The sequence below is a fragment of the Microtus oregoni genome, unplaced genomic scaffold, assembly GCF_018167655.1.
Source record: "Microtus oregoni isolate MIOR12 unplaced genomic scaffold, Mior012 000002F_ref0000024, whole genome shotgun sequence".
NCBI lineage: Eukaryota > Metazoa > Chordata > Mammalia > Rodentia > Cricetidae > Microtus > Microtus oregoni.
Window position 1 is genome coordinate 14,030,290 of NW_024543061.1, and position 23,422 is coordinate 14,053,711.

Sequence of the window (23,422 nt, forward strand, 5' to 3'; positions counted from 1 at the left end):
ACACACGCACAATCAGATCTGTCCTCTAGAGAACCCTAATACATATGAATAAATGGCATATGATATGAACTATTCTGAGATAATGTTTCAGTGGTTAGGTTATCAAAGATCAAAATATGTGATAATTTTTTTAGCTAGATGATCAAGGGTTACAATAACATGCAGGCGTGTCTAACCTTTAACCTTACAACAGACACTGTCATCTATCAAATTCACAATCAAGAAACACAGAGTCAAGTTATAAAAAAGAGAAAATCTCAAGAAAGATGTTCTAATGCTTTTCAAAAGCTAAGTAAGACAGTGAGCCAAAGCCAGTGATTGACAAGGAAGAGAATACTAAATTAATTGATATAAGTCCAAGCAATACTGATTTCTTAGTGAATTTCAGACACCAACCCCATTCCCCAACACAAGCAAAAGGAACCAAGAATCTTTAAGCCAGGAAACAAAAAAACACCTACACGTGGAAAGAATCTTCTGGTTTTGAGACAGAATTAAAAATTCCTAGACTGACCTTGAACTCATTCTGTAGCTGAGAAAGACCTAGAGTTCCTGATCCTTTTGTCTCTATCTCCCAAGTGTTAGCATCACAGATGTTCCACAATGGTGGCTTCGAATTTCCTGACTATGTTTGTCTGTCTGTCCGTCTGTGTGACTGTCTGTCTGATACTGGAAATAGAACGTACTGCTGCAGGCACGCTAGGCAATTGCTTTACTGCTGAACTACACCTTCAGCCCATGATCTCCAAGAATGAAGATATATGATCATTTTCCCTAAATATTTCTAAAGCTCCACATTGTCTGTCTCATTAACCGTGCAGCCCCCAAACAGCACCTCCTTCTCCGAGCAGGAGCGCTCACCTGTCCATCTCGTAGTTTGTTCTCGGTCCCAACAGAGCAAGATCTCTCGTTCATGCCTCAAGATCACTGGTTCAGACGAGCCTGTCCTCAGGCTCTGGAAAGGGTTTGACTCGATGGTCTGAGCTCCAAAGCTCCCAGGAGCGCCACAGGCCCACGTGCTCTACCTCTGCCTTCCTTCTTGGCGGCCATGCAGGCTACAAGTAAGCAAACAGTCCCTTTGTGCCATCACCAAGGTGCAGGAGGTTTCTGTGCGTCCTGAACGGAGCCCTGGGGACTCTGAAGCTTCAGTCTGGAAAACAGCGGTGGGGCGGGGCTGGGAAAAGAAGAAAAAACTGGCCTCATCATCCAGTTATGCCTCCACTCAAGAGGAAAAGACTTAAAATCTTCTATCAACTGTGAATCTATTCTAAATACACAGGGTGTTTAGCCAGATGACTACTGCTTACTGCCCACAATGCAGGACTGGATGGGACATACAGGGGCCTGGAGGGGGTTGGGGATGGACTATGACTGTCTAGCTGGCAGTGGCACTGACCTAATTAGTGGGGTCTGTTTCTGTCCATGACCTCACTGAGACCTAGCTGGCTTATGGGGGTGAGGCTGACTGGTGGTTGCACTTTACTGAGGAGCTTTGGCTCTGTTCAGGTGCTAGACCCAGGAGCAGCTCTGGGGCTTACGAATCTAGGACTGTTCTCTAGAGGGACAGAAAATCTCAAAATACCAGATGATACCGTAACCTTGCTAAGCCAAAATGATCAAGTGTGTGTGTGTGTGTGTGTGTGTGTGTGTGTGTGCAGTTGTGGTGCCAGTGTCTTCAAGCAAGCAAAGTAAATGTTCTACCACTAGCTACATCTCCAGCTCAACTTATATGTGTCCATAAAAGCATGCATGCCTCTGTGTGTGCAAGTGTACATGTCTGTGTATGAGGGTGTGCCTGAAATCCAACAAGCAGGCTGGGCTGGCCAGCCAGTGAGCTTCAGAGATCTGTCTGTCTCCACCGTCCTAAAGATGGGATTACACGTATGTGCCACAACACAACCACACTCAATTTTTAGAAATTATTATTTGTATTCATGCAGGTGTGTCTGTCTATCATGTATGTAAAGATGTCCATTGGGTATTGGATCAGCTGGAGATCGAGCTACAGATGCCTGTCAGGTGCCATGCAGGTGCGAGAGCTCAATCCTGGTCCTCTGCAAGGGCAACAAATGTTCTTAGCTGATGAGCATCTCTCTCTCTCTCTCTCTCTCTCTCTCTCTCTCTGACGTAGGGATGTGGACATACAAACAGGATGTGGAGATGCAGTTCAGTCTGGCCTCAGACTTGCTATGTAGCTGAGGCTTGCTTCTGCTTCTCAAGGCTGGGAAAACGCTGTGGAAAGCTGAGAACTCTCGCCCTGCTCTATGCCTTTCATCTCATATTGTCCAGGACTAGGGCAGGACAAAGATCACATCACAATCACGAGGGACTAGACATCATGGACGCCTATCACATCAGATGATTGTGTCAAATTGAGACAGTCTTCTCGTGGACAAGAGTTTCCAAGACCTTAGTGGCAGGGATTGATGTGTGTGGGTCAACAGAAAAACATGAGACCTGGGACATAGATCAGAAGAAAAGCAATTGCTCATCATGTGTGAGATCCTGGGTTCAATTCCCAACAATGGAAAAAAATATGTAGATCAGAGATCACAATCAATATGGTAGTGTTGCCCCTGGAGGCAGAGTCAGGAGAATAACTTTAAGTTTCGGGGTCACCTCATGTACATAGAGCTCCAGGCCAGCTGAAGATACATAGCAAGACTTTGTCTCAGTAAAAAACAAAATAAGGGCAGGTGAAATGGCTTAGTGGGTAGAGGTGTTTGCCAGCAAGCCTGATGACCTGAGTTCAATCCCCAGAGGGACCCACATGGTAGAAGGAGAGAAACAAGTTGTCTTCTGACTCCACACAGGCACCATGACAAACTCAGTTCCACTTGCCCCCCCCACAACCCCGCACTAAATAAAATCTTAAAAAGCAAAACAAGAAGAGGAGTAAGGTGGAAAACCCGGGGTTGTAGCATAGAGGCAGGACACTAGATTCCACCCTTAATACCAAGGGAAGAAAAACGGGGCTGGAGGGTTCTCACACAACCGACAGTCATACTTCACAGGCTCGGAGGACTAAGGCAGGAGACAGGCATCTCCACAGAGTCAGCTTTTGACTGGAGGAATCTGATCTACCTTCCTCAAAGTCTGGCTGCCAGTAACAAACTGGGATCATTGACAGCTTTTGGGCTGTGATCTAGGAAGGATGTGGTAGTCCCTGACCTGCAGCATCCCCCGGAATTAGCTTTCTCTCCCTGGAACCTCAGCATACACCTCTCTTTTCCTTTCCTCCCATCTTGGCCTGGATGGCAGCACAGGATCACACACACACACACACACACACACACACACACACACACACACACCAGCTAACCTGGCAGGGGCACAGAGAGGTTTGCTGGGCAGGCTCAGGAAGGTTTTCCTCTCACTGTGTGGGAAACAAACCAAGCATCACAGAGGCATGCCCTGCTTTCAGTGGTCGACTGGAGCGCTGCTGGGACCTGTGAAAGGGACAAAATCCTCAGTTATGAAGTCCCCACCCCGCATGGCTGGTGTTTGAGGAAATGGGCTTTTATAAAAACAGTCTCAAATCAAGTACTTATCTCGGACCTACTTTTCTCAAAGGGCAACGTTAAGAGGGTAGGATAGCTACACTGTCCTCTGGAGCTAACTTAAAGAGGTCATTTAGAAGCTGGTTTGTGCTTAAATGCAAATGGACACAAGGGCATGATGATCCCTGATGGTCTTTCTTGAGTCTTGTTCCCTGTGGCTCTGAACTTAGAGGCCCTGTCCAAGGAACTGCGATTAGGGGCAACTTCGTGGACCAGAATTCTGCAGTGAGCTAGAGATTCAGGAGAATGCTTTCGCGACTCTCAACTGGGCTCTCACTTCATGAAATCCAGACAGGCAGAGGCTGTGTGGGACACGGGGACAAAAACTTTCTCATTTCCTGTAAGGGAAAGTAGAAAAAAAGCAATGAGTTGCCTCTGAGGTTTTAGCGAATCCGTCACAAAACTGGCTCCAGAAACCAGGTCTTCTCTGCCCACCAGCGGGATCGCCCTCAGACCTGCAACCTTCAGCCTTGTCCTGCCCAGTGTTGACCATTTCCATCCCACATTGTCTCCCTCACCTGCATCTTCCTCACAACAACCCCCTGGCTCATCAGACACATTGCCAACCTACCAGTAAGGGTCACCGCACAGCCTATGGAGCCTCATCGCGCAGGTGCTAAGTGTCTCCTGGCCTGAGCAGGAACAAAGTTTCCATGCAGTCAATTGAAACTGCGTCAAATAAAGGGCGAAGATGGACCTTCAAGATCAGCTTTGCACCGGCATTGGTCCAAGTTCGTAGGACCGGTTTGCTCGGTGTTTCTCTAATGACAAACTACTGGAGCGGAGCTTCCGACATAAAAGCTGACCCAGAAAGAGAAGTCGCCTTATTCCAAGCTCAGGCTGCAAGATGTGGCACACCTTGCTGCTGCTGGCTGCGCTGCTGCTGGCGGGTCTCCGCAGAGTTTACTTGGGTTTCTTCAGCGGAAACTCGCCGAACCCCTTCGCCGAGGACGTCAAGCGGCCACCCGAACCCCTGGTGACCGACAAGGAGGCTAGGAAGAAGGTTCTTAAACAAGGTCAGCTGAAGGGACTGTGGGTTCCAGGACTGCTCTCAGGTCTTCTCATGCAGGGCACGGACCTGTCTGCCCATTAGAAAAGTGCTGGGAACACTCACTCGCACACGGAACCTCCACGTCTTAGTATTCTTTGCTCCTGAAGTTTTCGGTGCAGGCACTACCCTTGGCACACCAAGATGTGGGCATAACCTAGTCTGAGTCCTTCCAGTTGGAATCTCTTCAGATAACAGCTGACACAGAGTAAGAGACCTTTCACCTACTTGGTTCTAGAACCAACTTTTTCCTATGCTAATGTGCAAACTCTCGTTATGGGAAGCAGCACAGAAAAGTTTCACAACAAGCAAGGTTTGACAGGCAGAGTGTAGTCCCAGTTCATAGGACTGAAGCTTTATAAACTTTCGTAGTTTCACTACCGCTTAGGGATAAGAACACTAATCTCCAGTCATCACGACGTCTGATGCAGATGAGTAGAGTTGCTCCCAAGGTTTTTGGTTTTTGTGAAAGGTCTCACTTTTGGCTTGGAACTGGCTTCAAACTTACCATGAAGCCTAGGCTCAAACACGGAGGAACCCTTCTGCTTTTGACTACAAAATGATGGGATTACAAGCAAGGACCCAGCCTTCAGATTCTAAAGAACTGTTGGAGCTGGGCATAGTGGTGCAAACTAGCAATTCCAGGCTGGACTACACAGTGAGACTCTGTCTAACCAAACAACAAATAACCAAGACACTCAAACACAAAGCATTCAAAAAACAAACAAGGATCTCTTGTTTGACACTTGTTTGTAAACTTCAGCCTATCCTACCACAATTCACTATTTACTGGGGACTGACCATATATTCCTAATCCATGTGTGTCTACTTCCTAAAGTGTACTAATCAGGTATTTCATTATTGTTATTGTTTGTGGATTTGGGGAGGGGCTTAGATCTCATACTTGTAGCCCAGGCTAACTTAGAACTTGCTATGTGGGCCAACAGTGCTTCAAATTCACAAAGTTCTCCTGCCATAAGAAAGAGATTACAAATGGTGGGATTACAGATGTGAGCCACAAGGGCCTGAGCAGTGAACTCTTTGGGGGGACACTATCTCTCTAGTAGCCCAGGCTGTACTGCAACTTTCTATATAAACCAGACTGGCCTTGAACTCACTGAGAGTTTTCTTCCTCTTCCTCTAAGTGCCACAAGTGAAGCTGTGCGCCCCTGCATCTGCCCTGGGCAGGGATTTTTAATGAACAGATGTCTGGACCTAGTGGCACATTCCTGTAATCCCATGTAGGGAGGAAAGGCAGGTGGATCTCTACACAGGGAGTTCAGGCCTTTAGGGCCGCACAGTGAATCCCTGTCTCCAGAAAACCCATATCAATGAATCCCAGAAAGGAAAGAACGAAAGGGGAAATGAAGAAAGAGAGCAGGAGAAACAACAAACTCAGGTCTTGTGTTGGACGAGCTTTCTAGGTTGGTTCTGTCAGGTGACAGCCACACCAGTGGTCTGTGTGAGGTTGGTGCTGTGACTCTCAGAGTAACAGCTCTGAGCAGCCCTGCCTGCCCCAGCTCCATTGGCATTCACAGACTCTGCCTCTTCCAAAGAAGCCCAGTTCCCAGAGCCCCCAGCACAGGCTCCTCCCTCCCCGAGTTCTTCTCTTTCCGTGTTCGCATTCACAGAAATGTCTGCACTTAGATAACAATGCCTGTGCTCTTGCCCTCTTTCTGGTAGTCAGCTGCTTCCTACTTTCTTTGAAAGGTATGAAAATGCCAGGTACATAGGAGGGGTTAAGACCCATCTCATCACTGATTAATCTGACTGCCTGGATTGAGTATTCTCTGGAAAAAAGGTTCGAGCCATATTAATGAAGAGTTCTCTGCTAAAGTGCCCTAGACAGGGGTCGGTCTCTCTTTCTGTCCCGTTTTAACACTGGGTCTAATGAGCCCAGGCTGTCCTGCAGGTCATCTGTAAAACTGAGGATGACCTTGAACTCCTAACCCACCTTCCAAGTGCTGCAATCCCAGTAGTGCACCAGCATGCCCAGTTTGCCTTAGAGGGTTCTCACATAGTATAAGCTAGATACCTCCCCTCTGGCTTCTCTGACTTCTCTGCCTCCCTGTTCTTGTCTGAGAAACCTGCCCTCTGTCTCCTCCCTTCTCCAGCATTCTCAGCCAGCCGAGTACCAGAGAAGCTGGATGCCGTGGTGATTGGCAGTGGCATTGGGGGGCTGGCCTCAGCTGCGATTCTGGCTAAAGCTGGCAAAAGAGTCCTTGTCCTGGAACAACATACCAAGGCAGGGGGCTGCTGTCATACCTTCAGAGAAAATGGTCTTGAATTTGACACTGGTAAGGCTTGTGCAGAAAAGGGTTGGGAGCTTGGCTCTATCTTTGGGAACCTAGGAACGGGCACTATGGGGTGATATTTGGTATACACAATGGGATAATTAGGGGTCACTTGTATGTTTTACAGGTCCCAGCTTCTTTCTGGGCATCTCCATTTCTGTTTGGCCTGGCAAGAATTGGGTGGTATATGTTCTGGTAGATTTCTGTAGATTGGGTGGGCAGTCCTCTCTGGGCATGAACTTGGCCAGGCAGGGAAACCTCTTCCTTACTTGGCATATTTCCAGGGACCAATACTTTTATCTATGTACTTCTTCTTTCCACCTCCCAACAGGAATCCATTATGTTGGACGCATGCGGGAAGGCAACATTGGCCGTTTCATCTTGGACCAGATCACTGAAGGGCAGCTGGACTGGGCTCCCATGGCCTCTCCTCATGACCTGATGATACTAGAAAAGCCCAGTGGCCGAAAGGAGTTCCCTATGTACAGTGGGAGGAAACAGTACATCCAGGGCCTTAAGGAGAAGTTCCCCAAGGAAGAAGCTGTCATTGACAAGTACATGGAGCTAGTTAAGGTAGCATGAACCCCAATCAGCATCCACAGTTCATTCCCAACAACACTGACTGCTTCATTGCTGAAGGACCTGGTTGGGAGGAACTGAGGTAGGGAGGCAGGAAGGAAGGACTGGTCATGTCTGTCCTGAATGCAGTGTACACTTGTGTATGTCTGTGCCCTGCCTGGCTCTTCAGCTGCTGCCCTCACGCTGGCCTCTAGATGGCACCCCTGGGGAGTCAGGCTTTGAGGAAGTTAGATGTCCTCTGAGAGGAGCCAGACTCTTGGTTGTTTTTTGATTTTTGAGATAGAGTCCCACAGTGTAGCGCTGGCTGGCCTGGAACTCACAGAGGTCCACCTGCCTCTGCTGGGTGTATGCCATCACATCTGGCTTCTGGACCGGGATATTTGGAAGGAATTTGAGGGCAGGAGATATGGCTCATGCTTCGCACATACAAACCTCTAAATAAGTTCCTGAACACTTCATAAACTGAGCAGAGGGTAATCCAAGCACTCAGGAGGTATGAGCAGGGGAATTAGGAGTTCACAGGGATATATCGGACTCTATATATATAATAAAAAACTACAGTTTTTTTGAGCTGGAGAAGGAAGGGCAATGATAGACTCATAGTGGTAAGAAAGAGAAAAATCCAGGGCCATGTTGTTGTTGTTGTCGTTGTAGTTTTTTGTTGTATGTGTTGTGATGAGGAAGACAGTCTTGCTATTCAGTCCTGACTCGTGTGTCAGTGTATGGCTCTGGTTGCCCTTGAACTCATAGCAATTCTCCAGCTTTAGCATCTCAACTGATGGGATCACAAGCCTAGGCGATAATGCCTGTTCAGCTTACATTTTTTTAAGTTCAAAAATTCAGACATGAGTAAGCATTGCTGGGTCTGCAGTCAGTGCCGGGGATGAGAGAGGTGTCAGCCTACAGGGGTTCCAGAGACTCACCCTACCCTTTCTTCCACAGGTGGTGGCCTGTGGAGCCTCTCATGCCATCTTACTGAAGTTCCTCCCGTTGCCCTTGACTCGGCTCCTCAACAAGTTCGGGCTGCTGACTCGTTTCTCTCCCTTCTGCCAAGCATCTACCCAGAGTCTGGCCGAGGTCCTGCAGCAGCTCGGGGCTTCCCCTGAGCTCCAGGCCGTTCTCAGCTACATCTTCCCCACTTACGGTGGGTGCTATTGGCCCAGGCTCTTCTCAGCTGCTCTCCCAACTTTTGGTTTTTCTTCCCCATCTGCCTAGCTGAAAAGCAAGAATGGACCAGGCCTGATAAAATTTGTTGATAAGGGCTGAGAAGTCTGTCCCCTGCTGGACACTGGTAGAAATTCTTTTTTATAAACTCAAGATTCATTTTTCTTTTTTCCCCTTTATCTTTTCTTCTTCTCTCTTTTTTCTTTTCATTCCTTTTTGGAGGCAGGGTCTTCCAGGCAAGCTTTGAATTCTTGTCGTCAAGGGTGCCCTTCAATCCTGATCCTTCTGCCTCCCATCCCAGTGCTAGGATTAGAGCTCTGTGCCTCTCCGCCTGGGTTCGTGGTGCTGGAGAGCACACCCAGGCCTTCCTGCATGCTAGGAAAGCACCCTGCTAATTGAGCTACATCCCCAGTGCATTTTCTCCTCCACATCGCTCACCCCTGAGACAGGTTCTGACTTTGTTCAGCCTGGTCTGGAACTCTCTGTAGGCTAGTCTGGCTTTGATTCGGTGATCTTTCCATTTCAGCTTTGAGGTTGAGACCGTCACGCTGCTCAAGGGCAAGTTTTCTCTTTAGCCATCAGTGTCAGTGACTTCCTTGGTGTCTGCAAGATAGTGTTTTCATGGAGTGTATTTATATCCCACTAAGCTCAAAAGGAGCATGGGATCCTGGGATGGACTCACATGACCCTTCACAAGAAGCCCTGTTTCTTCCAGAATGGTACTAAGTGACCACTCTTGCCTGCTCATCTTATCTTTCTTTCATTATGCTTTAGGAGTAACCCCCAGCCACACCACCTTTTCAATGCATGCTCTGACAATTGACCACTACATACAAGGAGCGTATTACCCCCGAGGAGGATCCAGTGAGATTGCCTTCCATACCATCCCATTGATTCAGCGTGCCGGGGGCGCTGTCCTCACCAGGGCCACCGTGAAGGGTGTGCTGCTGGACTCTGCTGGGAGAGCCTGTGGTAAGAGACCTGCACTGAACTGTGGGGTCACTGGGCTGGGGTGAAAGGGACCTGATGTGTCTTTATAGTTGAACCAGCCTGTACATTCAGGGTAAGAGCCTGGGGTCTGGGCTGGTGAGACAGCTCAGTGGATAAATATTCCAGCCACTACACCTGATGACCTCAGTTTGATTCCCACTGCCTTCATGTTGGAAGGAGAGAATTGTCCCTGTAAGTTGTCCTCTGAGCTTCACATGTGGGCTGCAGCACCCTGACCACCACAAAACAAAGGAAAAAATACAGTTGTTACAACAGATCAGGATTGTCATAAGAGTTTTGTGAGATGAGGTGGACATAGAGGCTACAGCGGACCACAGAAACTCTTGTGATTCATGAAGCTGAGTGATGGGAGCACTGTGGACGTAGAACTTGGCAGCAGTGAAGGAGGCCCAGGACTTCAGAGAACCAGTGTTCTTGAGATGAGAGCACTTGGCTAAAGATAAGCAAGACCTTATGGGTGGGTGAGACGAGCTAGAGACAGATAAGACATTAATATTTGAGGTATGGGCTGAGTGTGAATGCCTGGGGCATCCTTTGCTCAGAGGAAATCTAGGTTTGAGAACGGAGGACCTAGGAGACATCTGTCTATAGTGTGGCTATAGACAGAGCTAATATTTTGAGGCGGGGTCTTACGTGGTCAGTGTTAGTTCTCAATTTTCTTTATAGTGGAAGCGGCCCTTTCAGCCCCTGTTTGTGTTGCTTCTTCCTTCTAAATGGTAGGATTAAAAGCATATATCATCATGCTGTAATTAAAGCTCTGAGAGAAGTAGATTTCATGATTTGTATGAAAGGTAGGGGTGCAGTGAACATAGGGGCTCACAAACACCAGACATGTGCTGTACCACTGAGTGATATCCCAGCCATTAAGTAAGTTATTTTTCTGTTGGCACGGAGGCTGCGCTTTAATCTGCTGCTGTTTTACCCAGAAAACTTTGGCTTCAAAGTTACTGGTCTGCTTCTCTGGCAGCGTCCAGCTACTCAGTCCATGGCCTGTGGGAATTCCGTTCCAGCAGGCACTGGCAATGTTATTGCTGATGAATAAGCTTTTAATTAAAACTCTATTGTTCTACGTTCAATGAAAATCTAGAGTCAAATGCTAGAGTGAAAACTCACTGACCTTCTCTCTGCTGCCCTCTCCAAAGCAAATTTCCTTCCGCTCTGTTAAAACATAATAACCCATGCTACACTAAGTACCTCCCTTCTCCTCTCCATGTGCCTATCATCTTACAGATACCCATTACTCTGTGATTCCTTTCTCTCAACTAGCTGCTAACTCAGCCTCCACACCCAACATTGATTTTATTTAGTTAAAGCAAATGCAAAATCGGGTTCACAGGGATCAAATTTTCCACAAACTTAAAAGAGATATGGAGAAGCAGAATAAAGGGCAGTCTCTGTGCCAGCAGAAAAACAACTCACTTAAGCGTGGGATGTAACTCAGTGGTACAGCTCTTTTCTGGCCTGTGTGAGCCCCTGGGTTCACTGCACCCCTATCCTTCTTTTTTTCAGGAGCTCACAGAATCTCAGCCATATTCTTGTTTCTACAGGTGTCAGTGTCGAGAATGGACACGAGCTGGTGAACATCTATTGCCCCGTCGTCATCTCCAATGCAGGAGTGTTCAATACCTACCAGCACTTAGTGCCAGAGAGTGTCCGCTGTCTGCCAGGTAAAAGGCTGGTCCTCTGAACTGGCATTCTACTGTGGAGCTTATAACCCAGCCTGGGTGATGCTCGTCCTCTTGTTGCGCATCCCTCTGGCTGCCGATCTCCCCTCTGCTACCAGCACCATCACATTTACATTTGGGGAACCCAGGACCGCACAGGTGAAGGGCACTTCACAGAGGCAATGGCGGAGCTGCTCTCAGGACCATGTTATTATGTCTGTTGTCAATGTGTAGGCTGTGGACGTCAGGCTGAGAATCCAAAGCCTGGACATTTGCCTTCCCCTGCCTGAGAAACTGGGACTCTAATAGAAAAGGACTCTCGAAGGGCAGAAGAGGGCTGGGGGTGAAATTCAACTGATTAGTGAGCTTGTCTAGCATGCATCAAGACCAGAGTTTGATCCTCACAAACAGGCAAGAAAGCTGAGGGGGATTTGGCAATAATCCTTCACCATGGAGGTCTCTTTGGCAAGGTGAGACCCTGCCTCTAGAAAAATCAAGGGAAATAGAGATGGCTAAAGGAAAAAATAATAATTTCTGCTAAGTCTGGTAATCTAAGTTAGATCCCTGAGTGGAAGAAGACAACCATGTTTTCTGCCGACTCCTCCCCGCACATTTGGACACACACTTTTCCGTGTGCACCTACAGTTTCTTAGGGGGACGACTGAGACAGTCTGAATGTCCAGAGGTGCTGTGAATTAGCAGTGTAGGAACCGGCACCTATGACCAATGGTGAATGGAGCAGAATTGGTAGAGGAGGAAAGAATCTGAGGCTGATTGACACAGCCAGGAAGAGCAGGTCCCTGCCAGGATCCCATAGAAAGAGCTGTAAAAATGGCTTTGTCTTTGTGGATGCTGGCAGCTGAGCAGCAAGCTGCAGGTCAGAAAGGGAGTATCCTGAGGCTGTCCTGGCAGGAGGAGCTGTCTGGTCACAGCTCCTGCAATGCAGTGCTCACTGGCTCCCTCTACAGATGTGAAGAAGCAGCTGGCGATGATAAGGCCTGGCATGATAAGCGTACTATCAGTTTTCATCTGCCTGAGAGGAACTAAAAAGGACCTGAAGCTTCAGTCCACCAACTACTATGTTTATTTTGACACGGACATGGATAAAGCGTAAGATGAGAGGGGTGGGAAAACTGATGGCTCTGGACCTCAACCCTCAGGACCATGCTTCCACCCTTGACATGGTTCTAAGAGTCGCAGGAGGATGTATGTTGAGGGAGCAGGTGCATGGTCCCCAGTGCACTTCCAGAAAGGCTTTTTATACCAAAGCTGTGTCTGCTTCACCCTGTGGGGAGTTTCTGGAAGTGAACCATCTTCTGGGTGCTGCTGGTGGCTTCAGAGGAAAATGGCCTAGAGATTGACAGTCACACCCACCTCATTTACAGGATGGAACGCTACGTCTCGATGCCTAAGGAAAAGGCTCCAGAACACATTCCCCTTCTTTTCATTGCCTTCCCATCAACCAAGGACCCAACCTGGGAGGACCGATTTCCAGGTAGGGCTCTAGGTAAGGGGAGTGGGTGTGGGTCAAGGCAGGGCAAGGAGCAGGAACATGGCCTTATACCTGCAGGTCGATCCACCATGACTGTACTGGTACCCACGGCCTTCGAGTGGTTTGAGGAGTGGCAGGAGGAGCCACAGGGCAAGCGGGGTGCTGACTACGAGACCCTCAAAAAATCCTTTGTGGAAGCCTCTATGTCCATGGTCATGAAACTTTTCCCACAGCTGGAGGGCAAGGTAGGGGCTGATGTTTACAATGCTGGAGATGACACACGCCTTGATTGTCTTTCCTTGGTGCAGGAGTAAAGCCTGAGGTAACAGAGTCCCAAGGAAGGGTCATGTCCTCTCAAATTCCCTCGTTCACCTTTGCCCTGCCCTTTTGCCTCCTCAGGTGGACAGTGTGATTGAGGGATCCCCACTGACCAACCAGAACTATCTGGCTGCTCCCCGAGGTGCTCTCTATGGGGCCCACCATGACCTGGCTCGCCTGCATCCTTATACGATGGCTTCCCTAAGAGCCCAAACTCCCATCCCCAACCTCTACCTGACAGGTACATTCCTTCACTTTGCCAGAATCTGGGCTTACCTGACACAATCTTTTATTCCCATCCTCAGACCCCGCTGTCCCCTTCGGCTCCCATACCAGGAACTGGGCTACCTTGGGTAACTACAGTCCTGGGGTCTATCTGAAGCTGTCTCTCTTTTGGTGGCCCTGAAATGGAGAAACGAACCCAAGAACCGTTGCTTGCCAATCCTCATGTGGATAGATATTCATGGACCACTGCTTTTGCTTTCTAGGCCAAGATATCTTCATGTGTGGTCTAATAGGGGCCCTACAAGGGGCCTTGCTGTGCAGCAGTGCCATCCTGAAGAGGAACTTGTACTCAGATCTGCAGGCTCTTGGCTCAAAAGTCCAGGCACAACAGGAGAAGAAGATGAAGTAGCCCATTCAGAGCTAAGCCAGAGAACGGCACCTCCCCAACTTCTTTCTCATGGTGTCCTTCTGCTGTACTTCCTTGTGCATATATTCAAAAGTGCTTTGTTTCTGATACCTGCTGCAAATCGAGTTCTCCTCTGTACCCTGCTAAGGCCTAGTGTGGGCTGCACAGCCCTGATGTCTCAAGATGAAGAATGTTCCCATGCCTTCCCCACACCCAGCACGCGTCAAACACTCAGAACCCCTGAGGGTGTTGGCTATTGGAGTAGGTTGGTCCAGTTCTGTCCTGAAGCTTTTTGCTCTACCCACTCTAGTATTGTGCTGCTCCCCTCTGTCAAAGGGAAGGATGACCAGCATGGGTTTGGGGTGACAACTCTCAAAGTGAGAGCCAAGGGGCTCTCGGCCTTAAGCTTTGTCCTCAGACAGAAGCAGCCTGAAGGAGCATTCCGATCAGAGACGGACCAAGAGATACCACTGCACCTGCAAAATGTCCCTTACACCAGCCCGCTGAGATCTTGACTACAAAATGGCCAGCCTGGCAGGGAGGGGACGAGAGTGGAGACGTTGGGCCTGAATACAGGAAGCCCAATGATCACCGAGCCTAGCGATTGACATTTCTAGTTGCTGGCACATATTAAAAACGGAGTATTGGTTTCCAAATTCCTTGGAATCAGAATTCCTTCAGAGTCTGTAATATTTGAATACATACGAGATAACTTGGGGAATGGGCTCCCAGACTAAACGTCAAATTCATTTGTTTCATATACATGGATGAGGCACAACATCTTATGTAATATTTTTAAACTTGTGAGCATTGTATCATCTCTCATGTGAGTTCTTACTATTATGAAGCTGCTTTGGGCCGTAGAATAGCAATTCTTGACTTATATGAATCAGTGGGGAAGATGGTGAAAGTTTAAAACTTTTCACTCAGGCTGAACAGGCACCAATTTTAGTTCATTTAAGCATGGTATTAATACATGCAGTGTTTCAGTGTGTTGATATCTGACGTTTATTTAGGTTTCTGTTCAATAATTACACGAAACTACACTGAAATTCACCTGCAGCTCAGTAAAATATACTGGAAAATACTTATTATACCACAATAAGCTTTTAAAAATAAAATTAAGCCACTACAGTGAAGTTACAAAAAGGTGAAAATACAAAACATGACTAACAGTGCCAATCTACTCGTTGGGTAAAGAAAATAAAGAAAATAATTACAATATTCAGTCATATACTTAACATGGTAGTCTAAGCTAAATTCCTATCACAGGGCCGGGCGGTGGTGGCGCACGCCTTTAATCCCAGCACTTGGGAGGCAGAGGCAGGCGGATCTCTGTGAGTTCGAGACCAGCCTGGTCTACAAGAGCTAGTTCCAGGACAGGCTCCAAAGCTACAGAGAAACCCTGTCTCGAAAAACCAAAAAAAAAAAAAAAAAAATCCTATCACAGTGTGAGTAGGCCCCCTTCATGGGTGTTCGCTGTGTTCTGCAAGCTCAGGAGTTTCTCAAACACGCGTTTCTCAGCTAAAATCTTTAGAGTCACAGCAGAGCGGGAAACTAAATGAACCGAGAGTCACCATGGTCGACATAGATTAAACTTCAACATCTCTGCTGTTTCCACTTGTTTTTTGAGAGAGGCTCTCACTGTGTAACGCTGATCCCTGGAACTTGCTATTCTAGGCCAGGCTGGCCTCAAATTCAGAGGATCCTCCTGCCTCTGCTTCCTGAGTGTCATAGCATCTATGACAAGCAGGTTCCCATTACGAAACTGCCCTTCAGCAATTGAGCAGGAAAGCAAGCTGAGAATAGTCTACGGGAGCACTGCTTGAGACTCCGTGTGCTTCCATAGGTGTGGACGCCTCAGCTGGGCCAGCACCATCCACACAGTCTAGAAAATCATGCTTCAAGTGGTCTACCTATAGAAGACAACCTCAAATGACTTTCTGTGTGGGAGCCATCCCCTTCCAGTGCAGCTTTTCAAGTGAGAGAAATCCCGCTGTGTCTGCCAACACAGGGAACAGTGTCAGCAGTCCAAAGGGAGAGGCTCTGCGGACCCTGGGAATATGTCGTGTGTCTGTCTTCTCGCTGTCCATCTTGGTTCCTGAAAATCTATCATAAGTCTTGCCTTCGAGAACAAGAGTCAATAAGTGTACGGTCTCAGCAACCCGTGACCTGGAAGAGCTGTATGAGCCCCAGGTTCAGACACACCTCCAACAGGAAATTTGACCCTCGAATCCCTGGTGGGTACAGGGGTGGATGTGGAGGGTGTTAACCGTACTAGACAGATAGGACACCAATGGCTGTCTCTCGGGGCTTAATTTTCTTGGGGAGATCACAGTGACGTCAGAACAAGTCATGCTGGAGATCAAGATGAGGCAGACAGAAGGAGCTATCAGTGAGCAGTGGGAAGAGCTGATCCACTGGGGAAGCTAGGAAGGAATATAAGCCTGTGAGCTGAGTCCTTCAAAACACAAGCACCTGAGTGAGCCGAAAGGAGGGGAAAACTAACCAAGAGCACCAGGAGAAGCTGGAACACAGAGGACATGATGAAGGCAGAGGCAGACAGGGAGTGTGGCCTGAATGATGAAGCCAAGGAATCTAGTCGAGAATACAACTCCAGACAGAAGCTTCAGACCAGGGCACACATTCTGGAAAGATCCATGTTCCCAATCCTGGCATTAGAAAATGTCAGGAGAACCAGTTCAGGTGATTCCTGAAAATTAATGGAGAGTATATTCAGTTTTTTTTAAAGGGGCATGGGAGGATCTGTGACAAGAAAAATGTTATAGTTAGCAGTGTGGAGTTTTCAGATGATTAAAGAATCTGAAGAACAGGTAGAGGAGCTTGACAGGTACAAGGGAGAAATTCTGGCTGGGTGACAAGGAGACAACGTGGCTGAGTTACTTAATATGTAGCAGAAGTGGCACCGTGGGAAGCTTCCTGAGTGCCAGTCTGTCTGACTAATACTTTCTAGACTTATAATTGATGAGGGAGGGCCCAGCCACTGTGGGCAGGATGTCCAGGGAGGTCTTGGGATGTATAAGAAAGCAGACTGAAGGCTGAATGTGAGACCAAGGAGAAAGTTAGTAAGCATTAGAGTTCCTCTAAGGCTGTGTTTCAGTTCCTGCCTTTAGATTCCTTCCCTGACTTTCCTCAGGGATGGACTTCGAGCTCTAAGATGAACTAATCTCCTTCCTCTCCAAGTTCCTTTTGGTCATGGTGTTTATTTCAGCAATAAAAAAAATTACACAAAGAGGAGATTCTATTAATTATTAAGATTACAAAATAGAGTTACAGAAAGTTAAACCCCAAAAGGTACAAATTAGGAGAGATCTATTTCAGACTCTTAATGACATCCAACGATTGTTAGGAGACATTTCCCAGCTCAGGCCCACTATTGGGATAAAACCTGATGAACTAATTCATTTAAACAAAACCTTAGATGGTGACAAGGACTGAAATAATCCCAGCTGAAGCTGAGAGAGTATTGTCTTTGATTGAAGAGAAATTACAGAAGACATACATGGATCGTGTGAATCCAAATTTTAACTGCATTCTGGTCATATTACCCTCCAAACATTCCCCTACAGGAATTTTAAAGCAGATGGAAGATATTATCTTAGAATGGATCTTTTTACCGCAGAAACCTAGTAAAAAATTTAAAACTTATGTGGAAAAAGACTCAAGTTACTTTTAAAAGAAAAATTGAGACTTCATCAAGTAGGACTCAACAGAAATCATAGTATCTTTTAAAAATGACAAAATTAACAAATTATGGGAAGAAAGGGAACCTTGGCAAAGATCTTGTAGTAATTTCTTGGGAGAGATTGACAACAATTATCTCAAAAGCAAGAGAATTCAACTTATAAAGAGAACTAACTAGATCCTTTTCCACATTGTACGGGACACACCAATAACTGGAGCCCCTACATTCTATACTGATACAAATAAATCAGGAAAGACAGGTTACAAATCAGAATATTTAAGTGGAACAAAGCCCTATGATTCTGTCCGAAAGTCAGAATTATATGCTATCCTCTTGGTTCTAAGGGATTTTAAAGAACCTCTCAACATAGTTGCTGATTCGCAATATGCAGAAAGAGTTGTCTAACATATTGAAACCTCTGAATTTATACCAGATGATACAGAATTGACTTCATTGTTTATTCAGGTACAAGATGTAATCAGGAGTAGGCATCATCCTATATACATAACACACGTCCAATCCTGTATGAGTCTGCCAGGTTCTCTATCACAAGGTAATGAAGAAATTGATCAATTATCGATTGGAAATGCTCAGAATCTCATAAAAACATCATGGGAATAGCAAAGGTTTAGAAAAGGACTTTTCTATTACATGTCAACAAGCCAAGGAGATATAAGGAAATGTCCTACTTGTTCCTTATACAACCAAACACCACTATCTGCAGGAAGCAACCCAAAGGGTACTCAAAGGAATGAAATCTGGCAGATGGAGGTGTTCCATTTTGTAGAATGTATACCACATCTTTGATACCTAGTCAGGTTTTCAATGGGCAACTATTTTGTGTTCAGAAAAGGTTGATTTGGTAATCATACATTTGCTAGAAGTTATGGCCATCATAAATATATCTGGATAAATAAAGACAATGCTCCAGCATATGTCTCTAAGAAAATGAAACAGTTTTTTGCTTATTATAATACAAAGCATACCACACAATCCTTTAAGACAGGTAGTTATAGAAAGATCAAATAGAGCTCTAAAGGATATGTTTAAAAAAAAACAGAAAGGGATGACAAATACCCCCAGAAACAGGTACATAATGCTTTATTAACTTTGAATTTTCTAAATGCTAATGAGAAAGGAACAACAGCTGTGGAGAAACAACTGTGGAATTAAATCAGCCGATACACTTTAATGACGTATTGACCTCCGAATAGAAACCAGGAGATATGTTAGGTTTGCTTTTGTTTCCACAGGAGAAGAAAAGCTATAGATACCATCAAAATTGATAAAGATTCCATTTAAACAAGATACACCTCTTAATGAGAAGAGATGCTAGTTCATCAAACATCATGACCTTTTTAATCTGAACTAACCTATAATACTAACAAATGCTTTTCATTTCATCAGATTTAACGCGCCAAAAGAGAATCTCCAAAAAATTCGGGTTGGGGAAGGGTTTTGTTTGTCTTTTCAGGAAAATAAGGGTATCCAGCTAAGGAATCTGAAGACCACTGGGCAAATGAGACATCTGAAGAAAAAGGACAAATCATCCAGAAAAAAAAATGTCTTAATAAAAAGAGTAAATTGGCCTATTGGAATATCACATTTTCAATAGGGTAAAATTTCATAAATCTTACCAGATGTTTGTTTCTGCTGTTCTCTACAGATATATAATTCAAATAGTTATTTGTAGTCACAGTCTAATTAAAAATTAAAACTGGATTTGGAGTTGGAATGTGGATCTCTCCTTCTCTAAACCCAGCATGCTTATTAAAATGAAATTCAAAATCTCTGTCTCATGTCAGAAGAGCCACCTGATATGGGACAGAAGAAAAACAAAACTTTAAGGATTATTTTATTGCTAGTAATCTCATAATCCTTTGATTTTATATTGACCCTTTGACATCTTTTCTTAATGTATAATATATATTATATTTATTATATATTATATATATTATATTGATTATATATATTAAACATTTTGTCAGGATGTTAATGGTCATATAGAGTACTGAGTAATTATAGAAAATGGTTTTATTTACCTTCCTGTACATGATTTGGGGTTTGAGTATCTATCAGTTTTCTGCACTGAACCATGAACACGCCCTAACAGTGACCTTTGAAATCTCCACAAGGAGGGTGGAGCCCCACAATGATGACTCCTCAGGACTATGATAATACCACTAAGTTAAAAAACACCACTTAAGGATAGGTTTTAGACTACAAAGTGTGCAGAATAATTTTGAGGTGGCTAGCTGAGATGATCCAGGCTAACAGACTACTCTCTGGGTTTTTTTGTTTTGTTTTGTTTTGTTTGCTTGTTTGTTTTTATTTTTCAAGACAGGGTTTCTCTGTGTATCTTTGGCTGTCCTGGAACTACCTCTTGTAAATCAGGCTAGCCTTGAACTCACAGAGATCAGCCAACCCCTGCCTCCCAAGTACAGGGATTAAAGGCATGTGCCACCCCCCATCCTCGTCCAATAGACTACTCAAGCCAGTACTTGAGACAAGCTCTGCATTGTCCCATCACATATAGAGTGGGCAAAAAAAAAAAAATGACACAGCTACCTTTCCCAGGACTTGACAATTAAGTCAAATTTTTCTTTTCAGGATACCCTAAAGATACCATAGCCCCCAGACATCAGGAAGTAAATTTAAGAATATGACGTCCACATTCCCAAGAGGTGGGGTGGGTGGTGCTTGGTTGTTCAAGGAATTATGGATATTTTTCATTATTTAGGGCATTAGTTACAAGTTACTATTGGTGATCAGGAAAAAAGCTAAACAAAGGAAATTAGATTCAAGTTCTTGTTTTTAAAAGAAAAAAGGGAAATATAGATATGATAGTATAAAAAGGTAGATTATCAAATCTACTTTTAAAAATCAATTACTAGTTTTAAATGATCTACATTGAATTGGACTTTTGTATATTGTATACAAATTTTGTATAATGAGATGAATTTTGTTAAAACATGCTGCACAAATATTTCTACTCTTGTTCAAGGTATTGTACCTATATAACTCATTTAACAACATAATGCAAATTACTAGTCCTTAAAAATTATTATTACCAAGTGTTTAGGATAATAAGAAAATGCAGGTTAGTAGTTAATCACCTAGTATAATCAAACCTGTAGTCACATTGGGTATGTTTTCAAGATCAAACAAAGATATATATTATATAGGCAGGTCATCTTCAAAGACTTCTGAGATAAACAGAATATGGCATTTAAGATGTTTTAATAACCTAGGTTCTTTTTTATTTTTTTATTTTTGACAATGAGATATGTTACTCCAGGCAGCACCAATCTACTTCAGAGAAGATAATGGGCACTAAAGAAACTTCACAGGGAGTTTACTTTCTTTACTCCAGGCAGCACCAATCTACTTCAGAGAAGATGATGGGCATCAAAGAAACTTCACAGGTAGTTTACTTTCTTTGTGGCAAAAGTAAGCCACTGGTCAAGAAAATAACTTCAACAGCTGACAGCATGCTGTCCTAATTGGACAAGCAGGACACAAAAGAAAGTGACTGCCAAACATTGCAGAGGAACTTTGGGTGACGGTCCAGGAAGCCAGCTGTTTCTGTCATCACTCACGTTTTTGGAAGTCACTTGCTTGCTCTTCCTGCTTACTCAGTTAATGTTATTTCCTTCTTGGGTCTCTGAGGGAGTTATAGGCTAGATAGTTATAGTTTTCCTTGTTTACCAGATACAGAGCACGTTATGATAAAAAGTAAATTAGGTATAAGACTTTGGACTCACTAAGGTAGGGTAGATATGGAGTATTTGTTCAGAATTTGTCAAATGCAAATGGACTAGACATTGTCGATATACTTATTGCCTGTATATTGCAGTTATTGTAATTACTGTATATAGTTTTTATATTAGTTATAGCCTTCTTTCTTATTTAAGAGAAAAAGGGGAAATACATAAATAAAATACATATTTTTCTTATATTTTAATAAATAAAGTTTGCCTAAAGATGAGAAGGGCAAAGCTAAGCCATTAGAGGTCAGGCAGTGGTGGTACATGACTTTAATCCCAGGATTGGAAGACAGAGGCAAATGGATCACTGTGAATTCAAGGGCACCCTAGGCTACACAAGATCAATGCAAAAACAAATCCCGGTAGTGGTGGCTCACACCTTTAATCCCAATACTAACTAGGGAGTCACACACCTTTAATCCTAGCACTAGAGGGAATAAAAAATGGGAGGACAGAGAGGCTTAGGCTGCTTTGTCTGCTTAGTGTGCAGTTGCCCAGTCTTGGTAGAGGTAAGACTTCTCTAATGACTTGGTTGCTTTGCTTTTCTGGTTTCCAGGTTGAACCCCAATATCTGTCTCTGGGTTTTATTATTCATGCTGCAATAGGGGATGAAGATGTAATGACTACCGGTTGATGGTCCTAGTTCCGGTTCTGTCAGGGACCCAGCTTCAAAGGCACAAGGCAAAGAGTGACAGAACAGGCCAATTGTTCTCCTCGAGCCTCTCTGTTTCCATATGGCAGGCATGCTCACACCCACACCAAGGAGTCAGGTGGAAAGGCCGGGATTGTACCATAGCGGCAGGACACTAGATTCTACCCTTAATACCAAGGGAAGAAAAACGTGGCTGGAGGGTTCTCACACAACCGACAGTCATACTTCACAGGCTCGGAGGACTAAGGCAGGAGACAGGCATCTCCACAGAGTCAGCTCTCGACTGGAGGAATCTGATCTACCTTCCTCAAAGTCTGGCTGCCAGTAACAAACTGGGATCATTGACAGCTTTTGGGCTATGATCTAGGAAGGATGTGGTAGTCCCTGACCTGCAGCATCCCCCGGAATTAGCTTTCTCTCCCTGGAACCTCAGCATACACCTCTCTTTTCCTTTCCTCCCATCTTGGCCTGGATGGCAGCACAGGATCACACACGCACACGCACACACACACACACACCGGCTAACCTGGCAGGGGCACAGGGAGGTTTGCTGGGCAGGCTCAGGAAGGTTTTCCTCTCACTGTGTGGGAAACAAACCAAGCATCACAGAGGCATGCCCTGCTTTCAGTGGTCGACTGGAGCGCTGCTGGGGCCTGTGAAAGGGACAAAATCCTCAGTTATGAAGTCCCCCCCCCCATGGCTGGTGTTTGAGGAAATGGGCTTCCTGTAAAAACAGTCTCAAATCATGTACTTATCTCGGACCTACTTTTCTCAAAGGGCAACGTTAAGAGGGTAGGATAGCTACACTGTCCTCTGGAGCTAACTTAAAGAGGTCATTTAGAAGCTCGTTTATCCTTAAATGCAAATGCACACAGGGGCATGATGATCCCTGATGGTCTTTCTTGACGCTTGTTCCTAGGTGGTTTGGTACTTAGAGGCCCCTTCCAGAGTAGTTGTGATTAGGGGATCCAGCTAGGGGCAACTTCAGGGACCAGTTTTCAGCAGTGAGTTACAGATCAGGAGAGCGCTTGCCCAGTTTCTCAACTGGGCTCTCAACTCATCAAGTAACCCAGACCGGCGGAGGCTGTGTGGGGACGCGGGGACAAAAACTTTTTCACTGCTTGTAAGGGAAAGAGGAGCAAAGCAATGAATTGCCTCCGAGGTTTCAGCGAATCCATTGCAGAACTGGCGCCAAAACCCAGGTCTTCTCTGCCTCCCAACGCGATCGCCCTCAGACCTGCAACTTTCAGCCTTGTGTGGCCCCACGGTGAACATTTCCATCCCACATTGTCCCCCTTACCCCAATCTCCCTCATCCAACCCCTGGCTTACCTAACGCATACCCAACGTTCCAGTAAGGGTCCCACATCCCCTGCGGAGCCTTATCGTGCAGTCCTTCAGCAGCGCCTGTCCCCTGCTAGAACTACATTTCCCAGGAGGGAATGCAAATCCCACGCCGCACACGTCATAGAAAGAGCCAGGAAGACAAGCTTCATCTGCTTTGCGCGTTGGTCAAAGTTCTTCAATCATGCTTTGC

General features: G+C 45.5%; 1 protein-coding gene and 1 long non-coding RNA gene across 2 annotated transcripts; one reads left to right on the forward strand and one right to left on the reverse strand.

Moving 5' to 3' along the window:
* Positions 1 to 865: 865 nt before the first annotated feature.
* Positions 866 to 23,276, reverse strand: LOC121465336. The gene is made up of 3 exons (XR_005976653.1): positions 23,218 to 23,276; positions 22,413 to 22,539; positions 866 to 1,174 (listed from the first exon to the last, which is right to left on the reverse strand). It is a non-coding gene; the product is annotated as an uncharacterized LOC121465336 (long non-coding RNA).
* Positions 4,408 to 14,433, forward strand: LOC121465329 (all-trans-retinol 13,14-reductase-like). Its single transcript, XM_041678549.1, has 11 exons — positions 4,408 to 4,576; positions 6,723 to 6,905; positions 7,234 to 7,475; positions 8,424 to 8,625; positions 9,420 to 9,617; positions 11,204 to 11,323; positions 12,289 to 12,430; positions 12,706 to 12,815; positions 12,891 to 13,057; positions 13,212 to 13,371; positions 13,619 to 14,433. Exons 1-11 carry the CDS (start codon positions 4,408 to 4,410, stop codon positions 13,762 to 13,764), a joined length of 1,839 nt encoding a protein of 612 aa, XP_041534483.1. The 3' UTR covers positions 13,765 to 14,433.
* Positions 23,277 to 23,422: the final 146 nt, after the last annotated feature.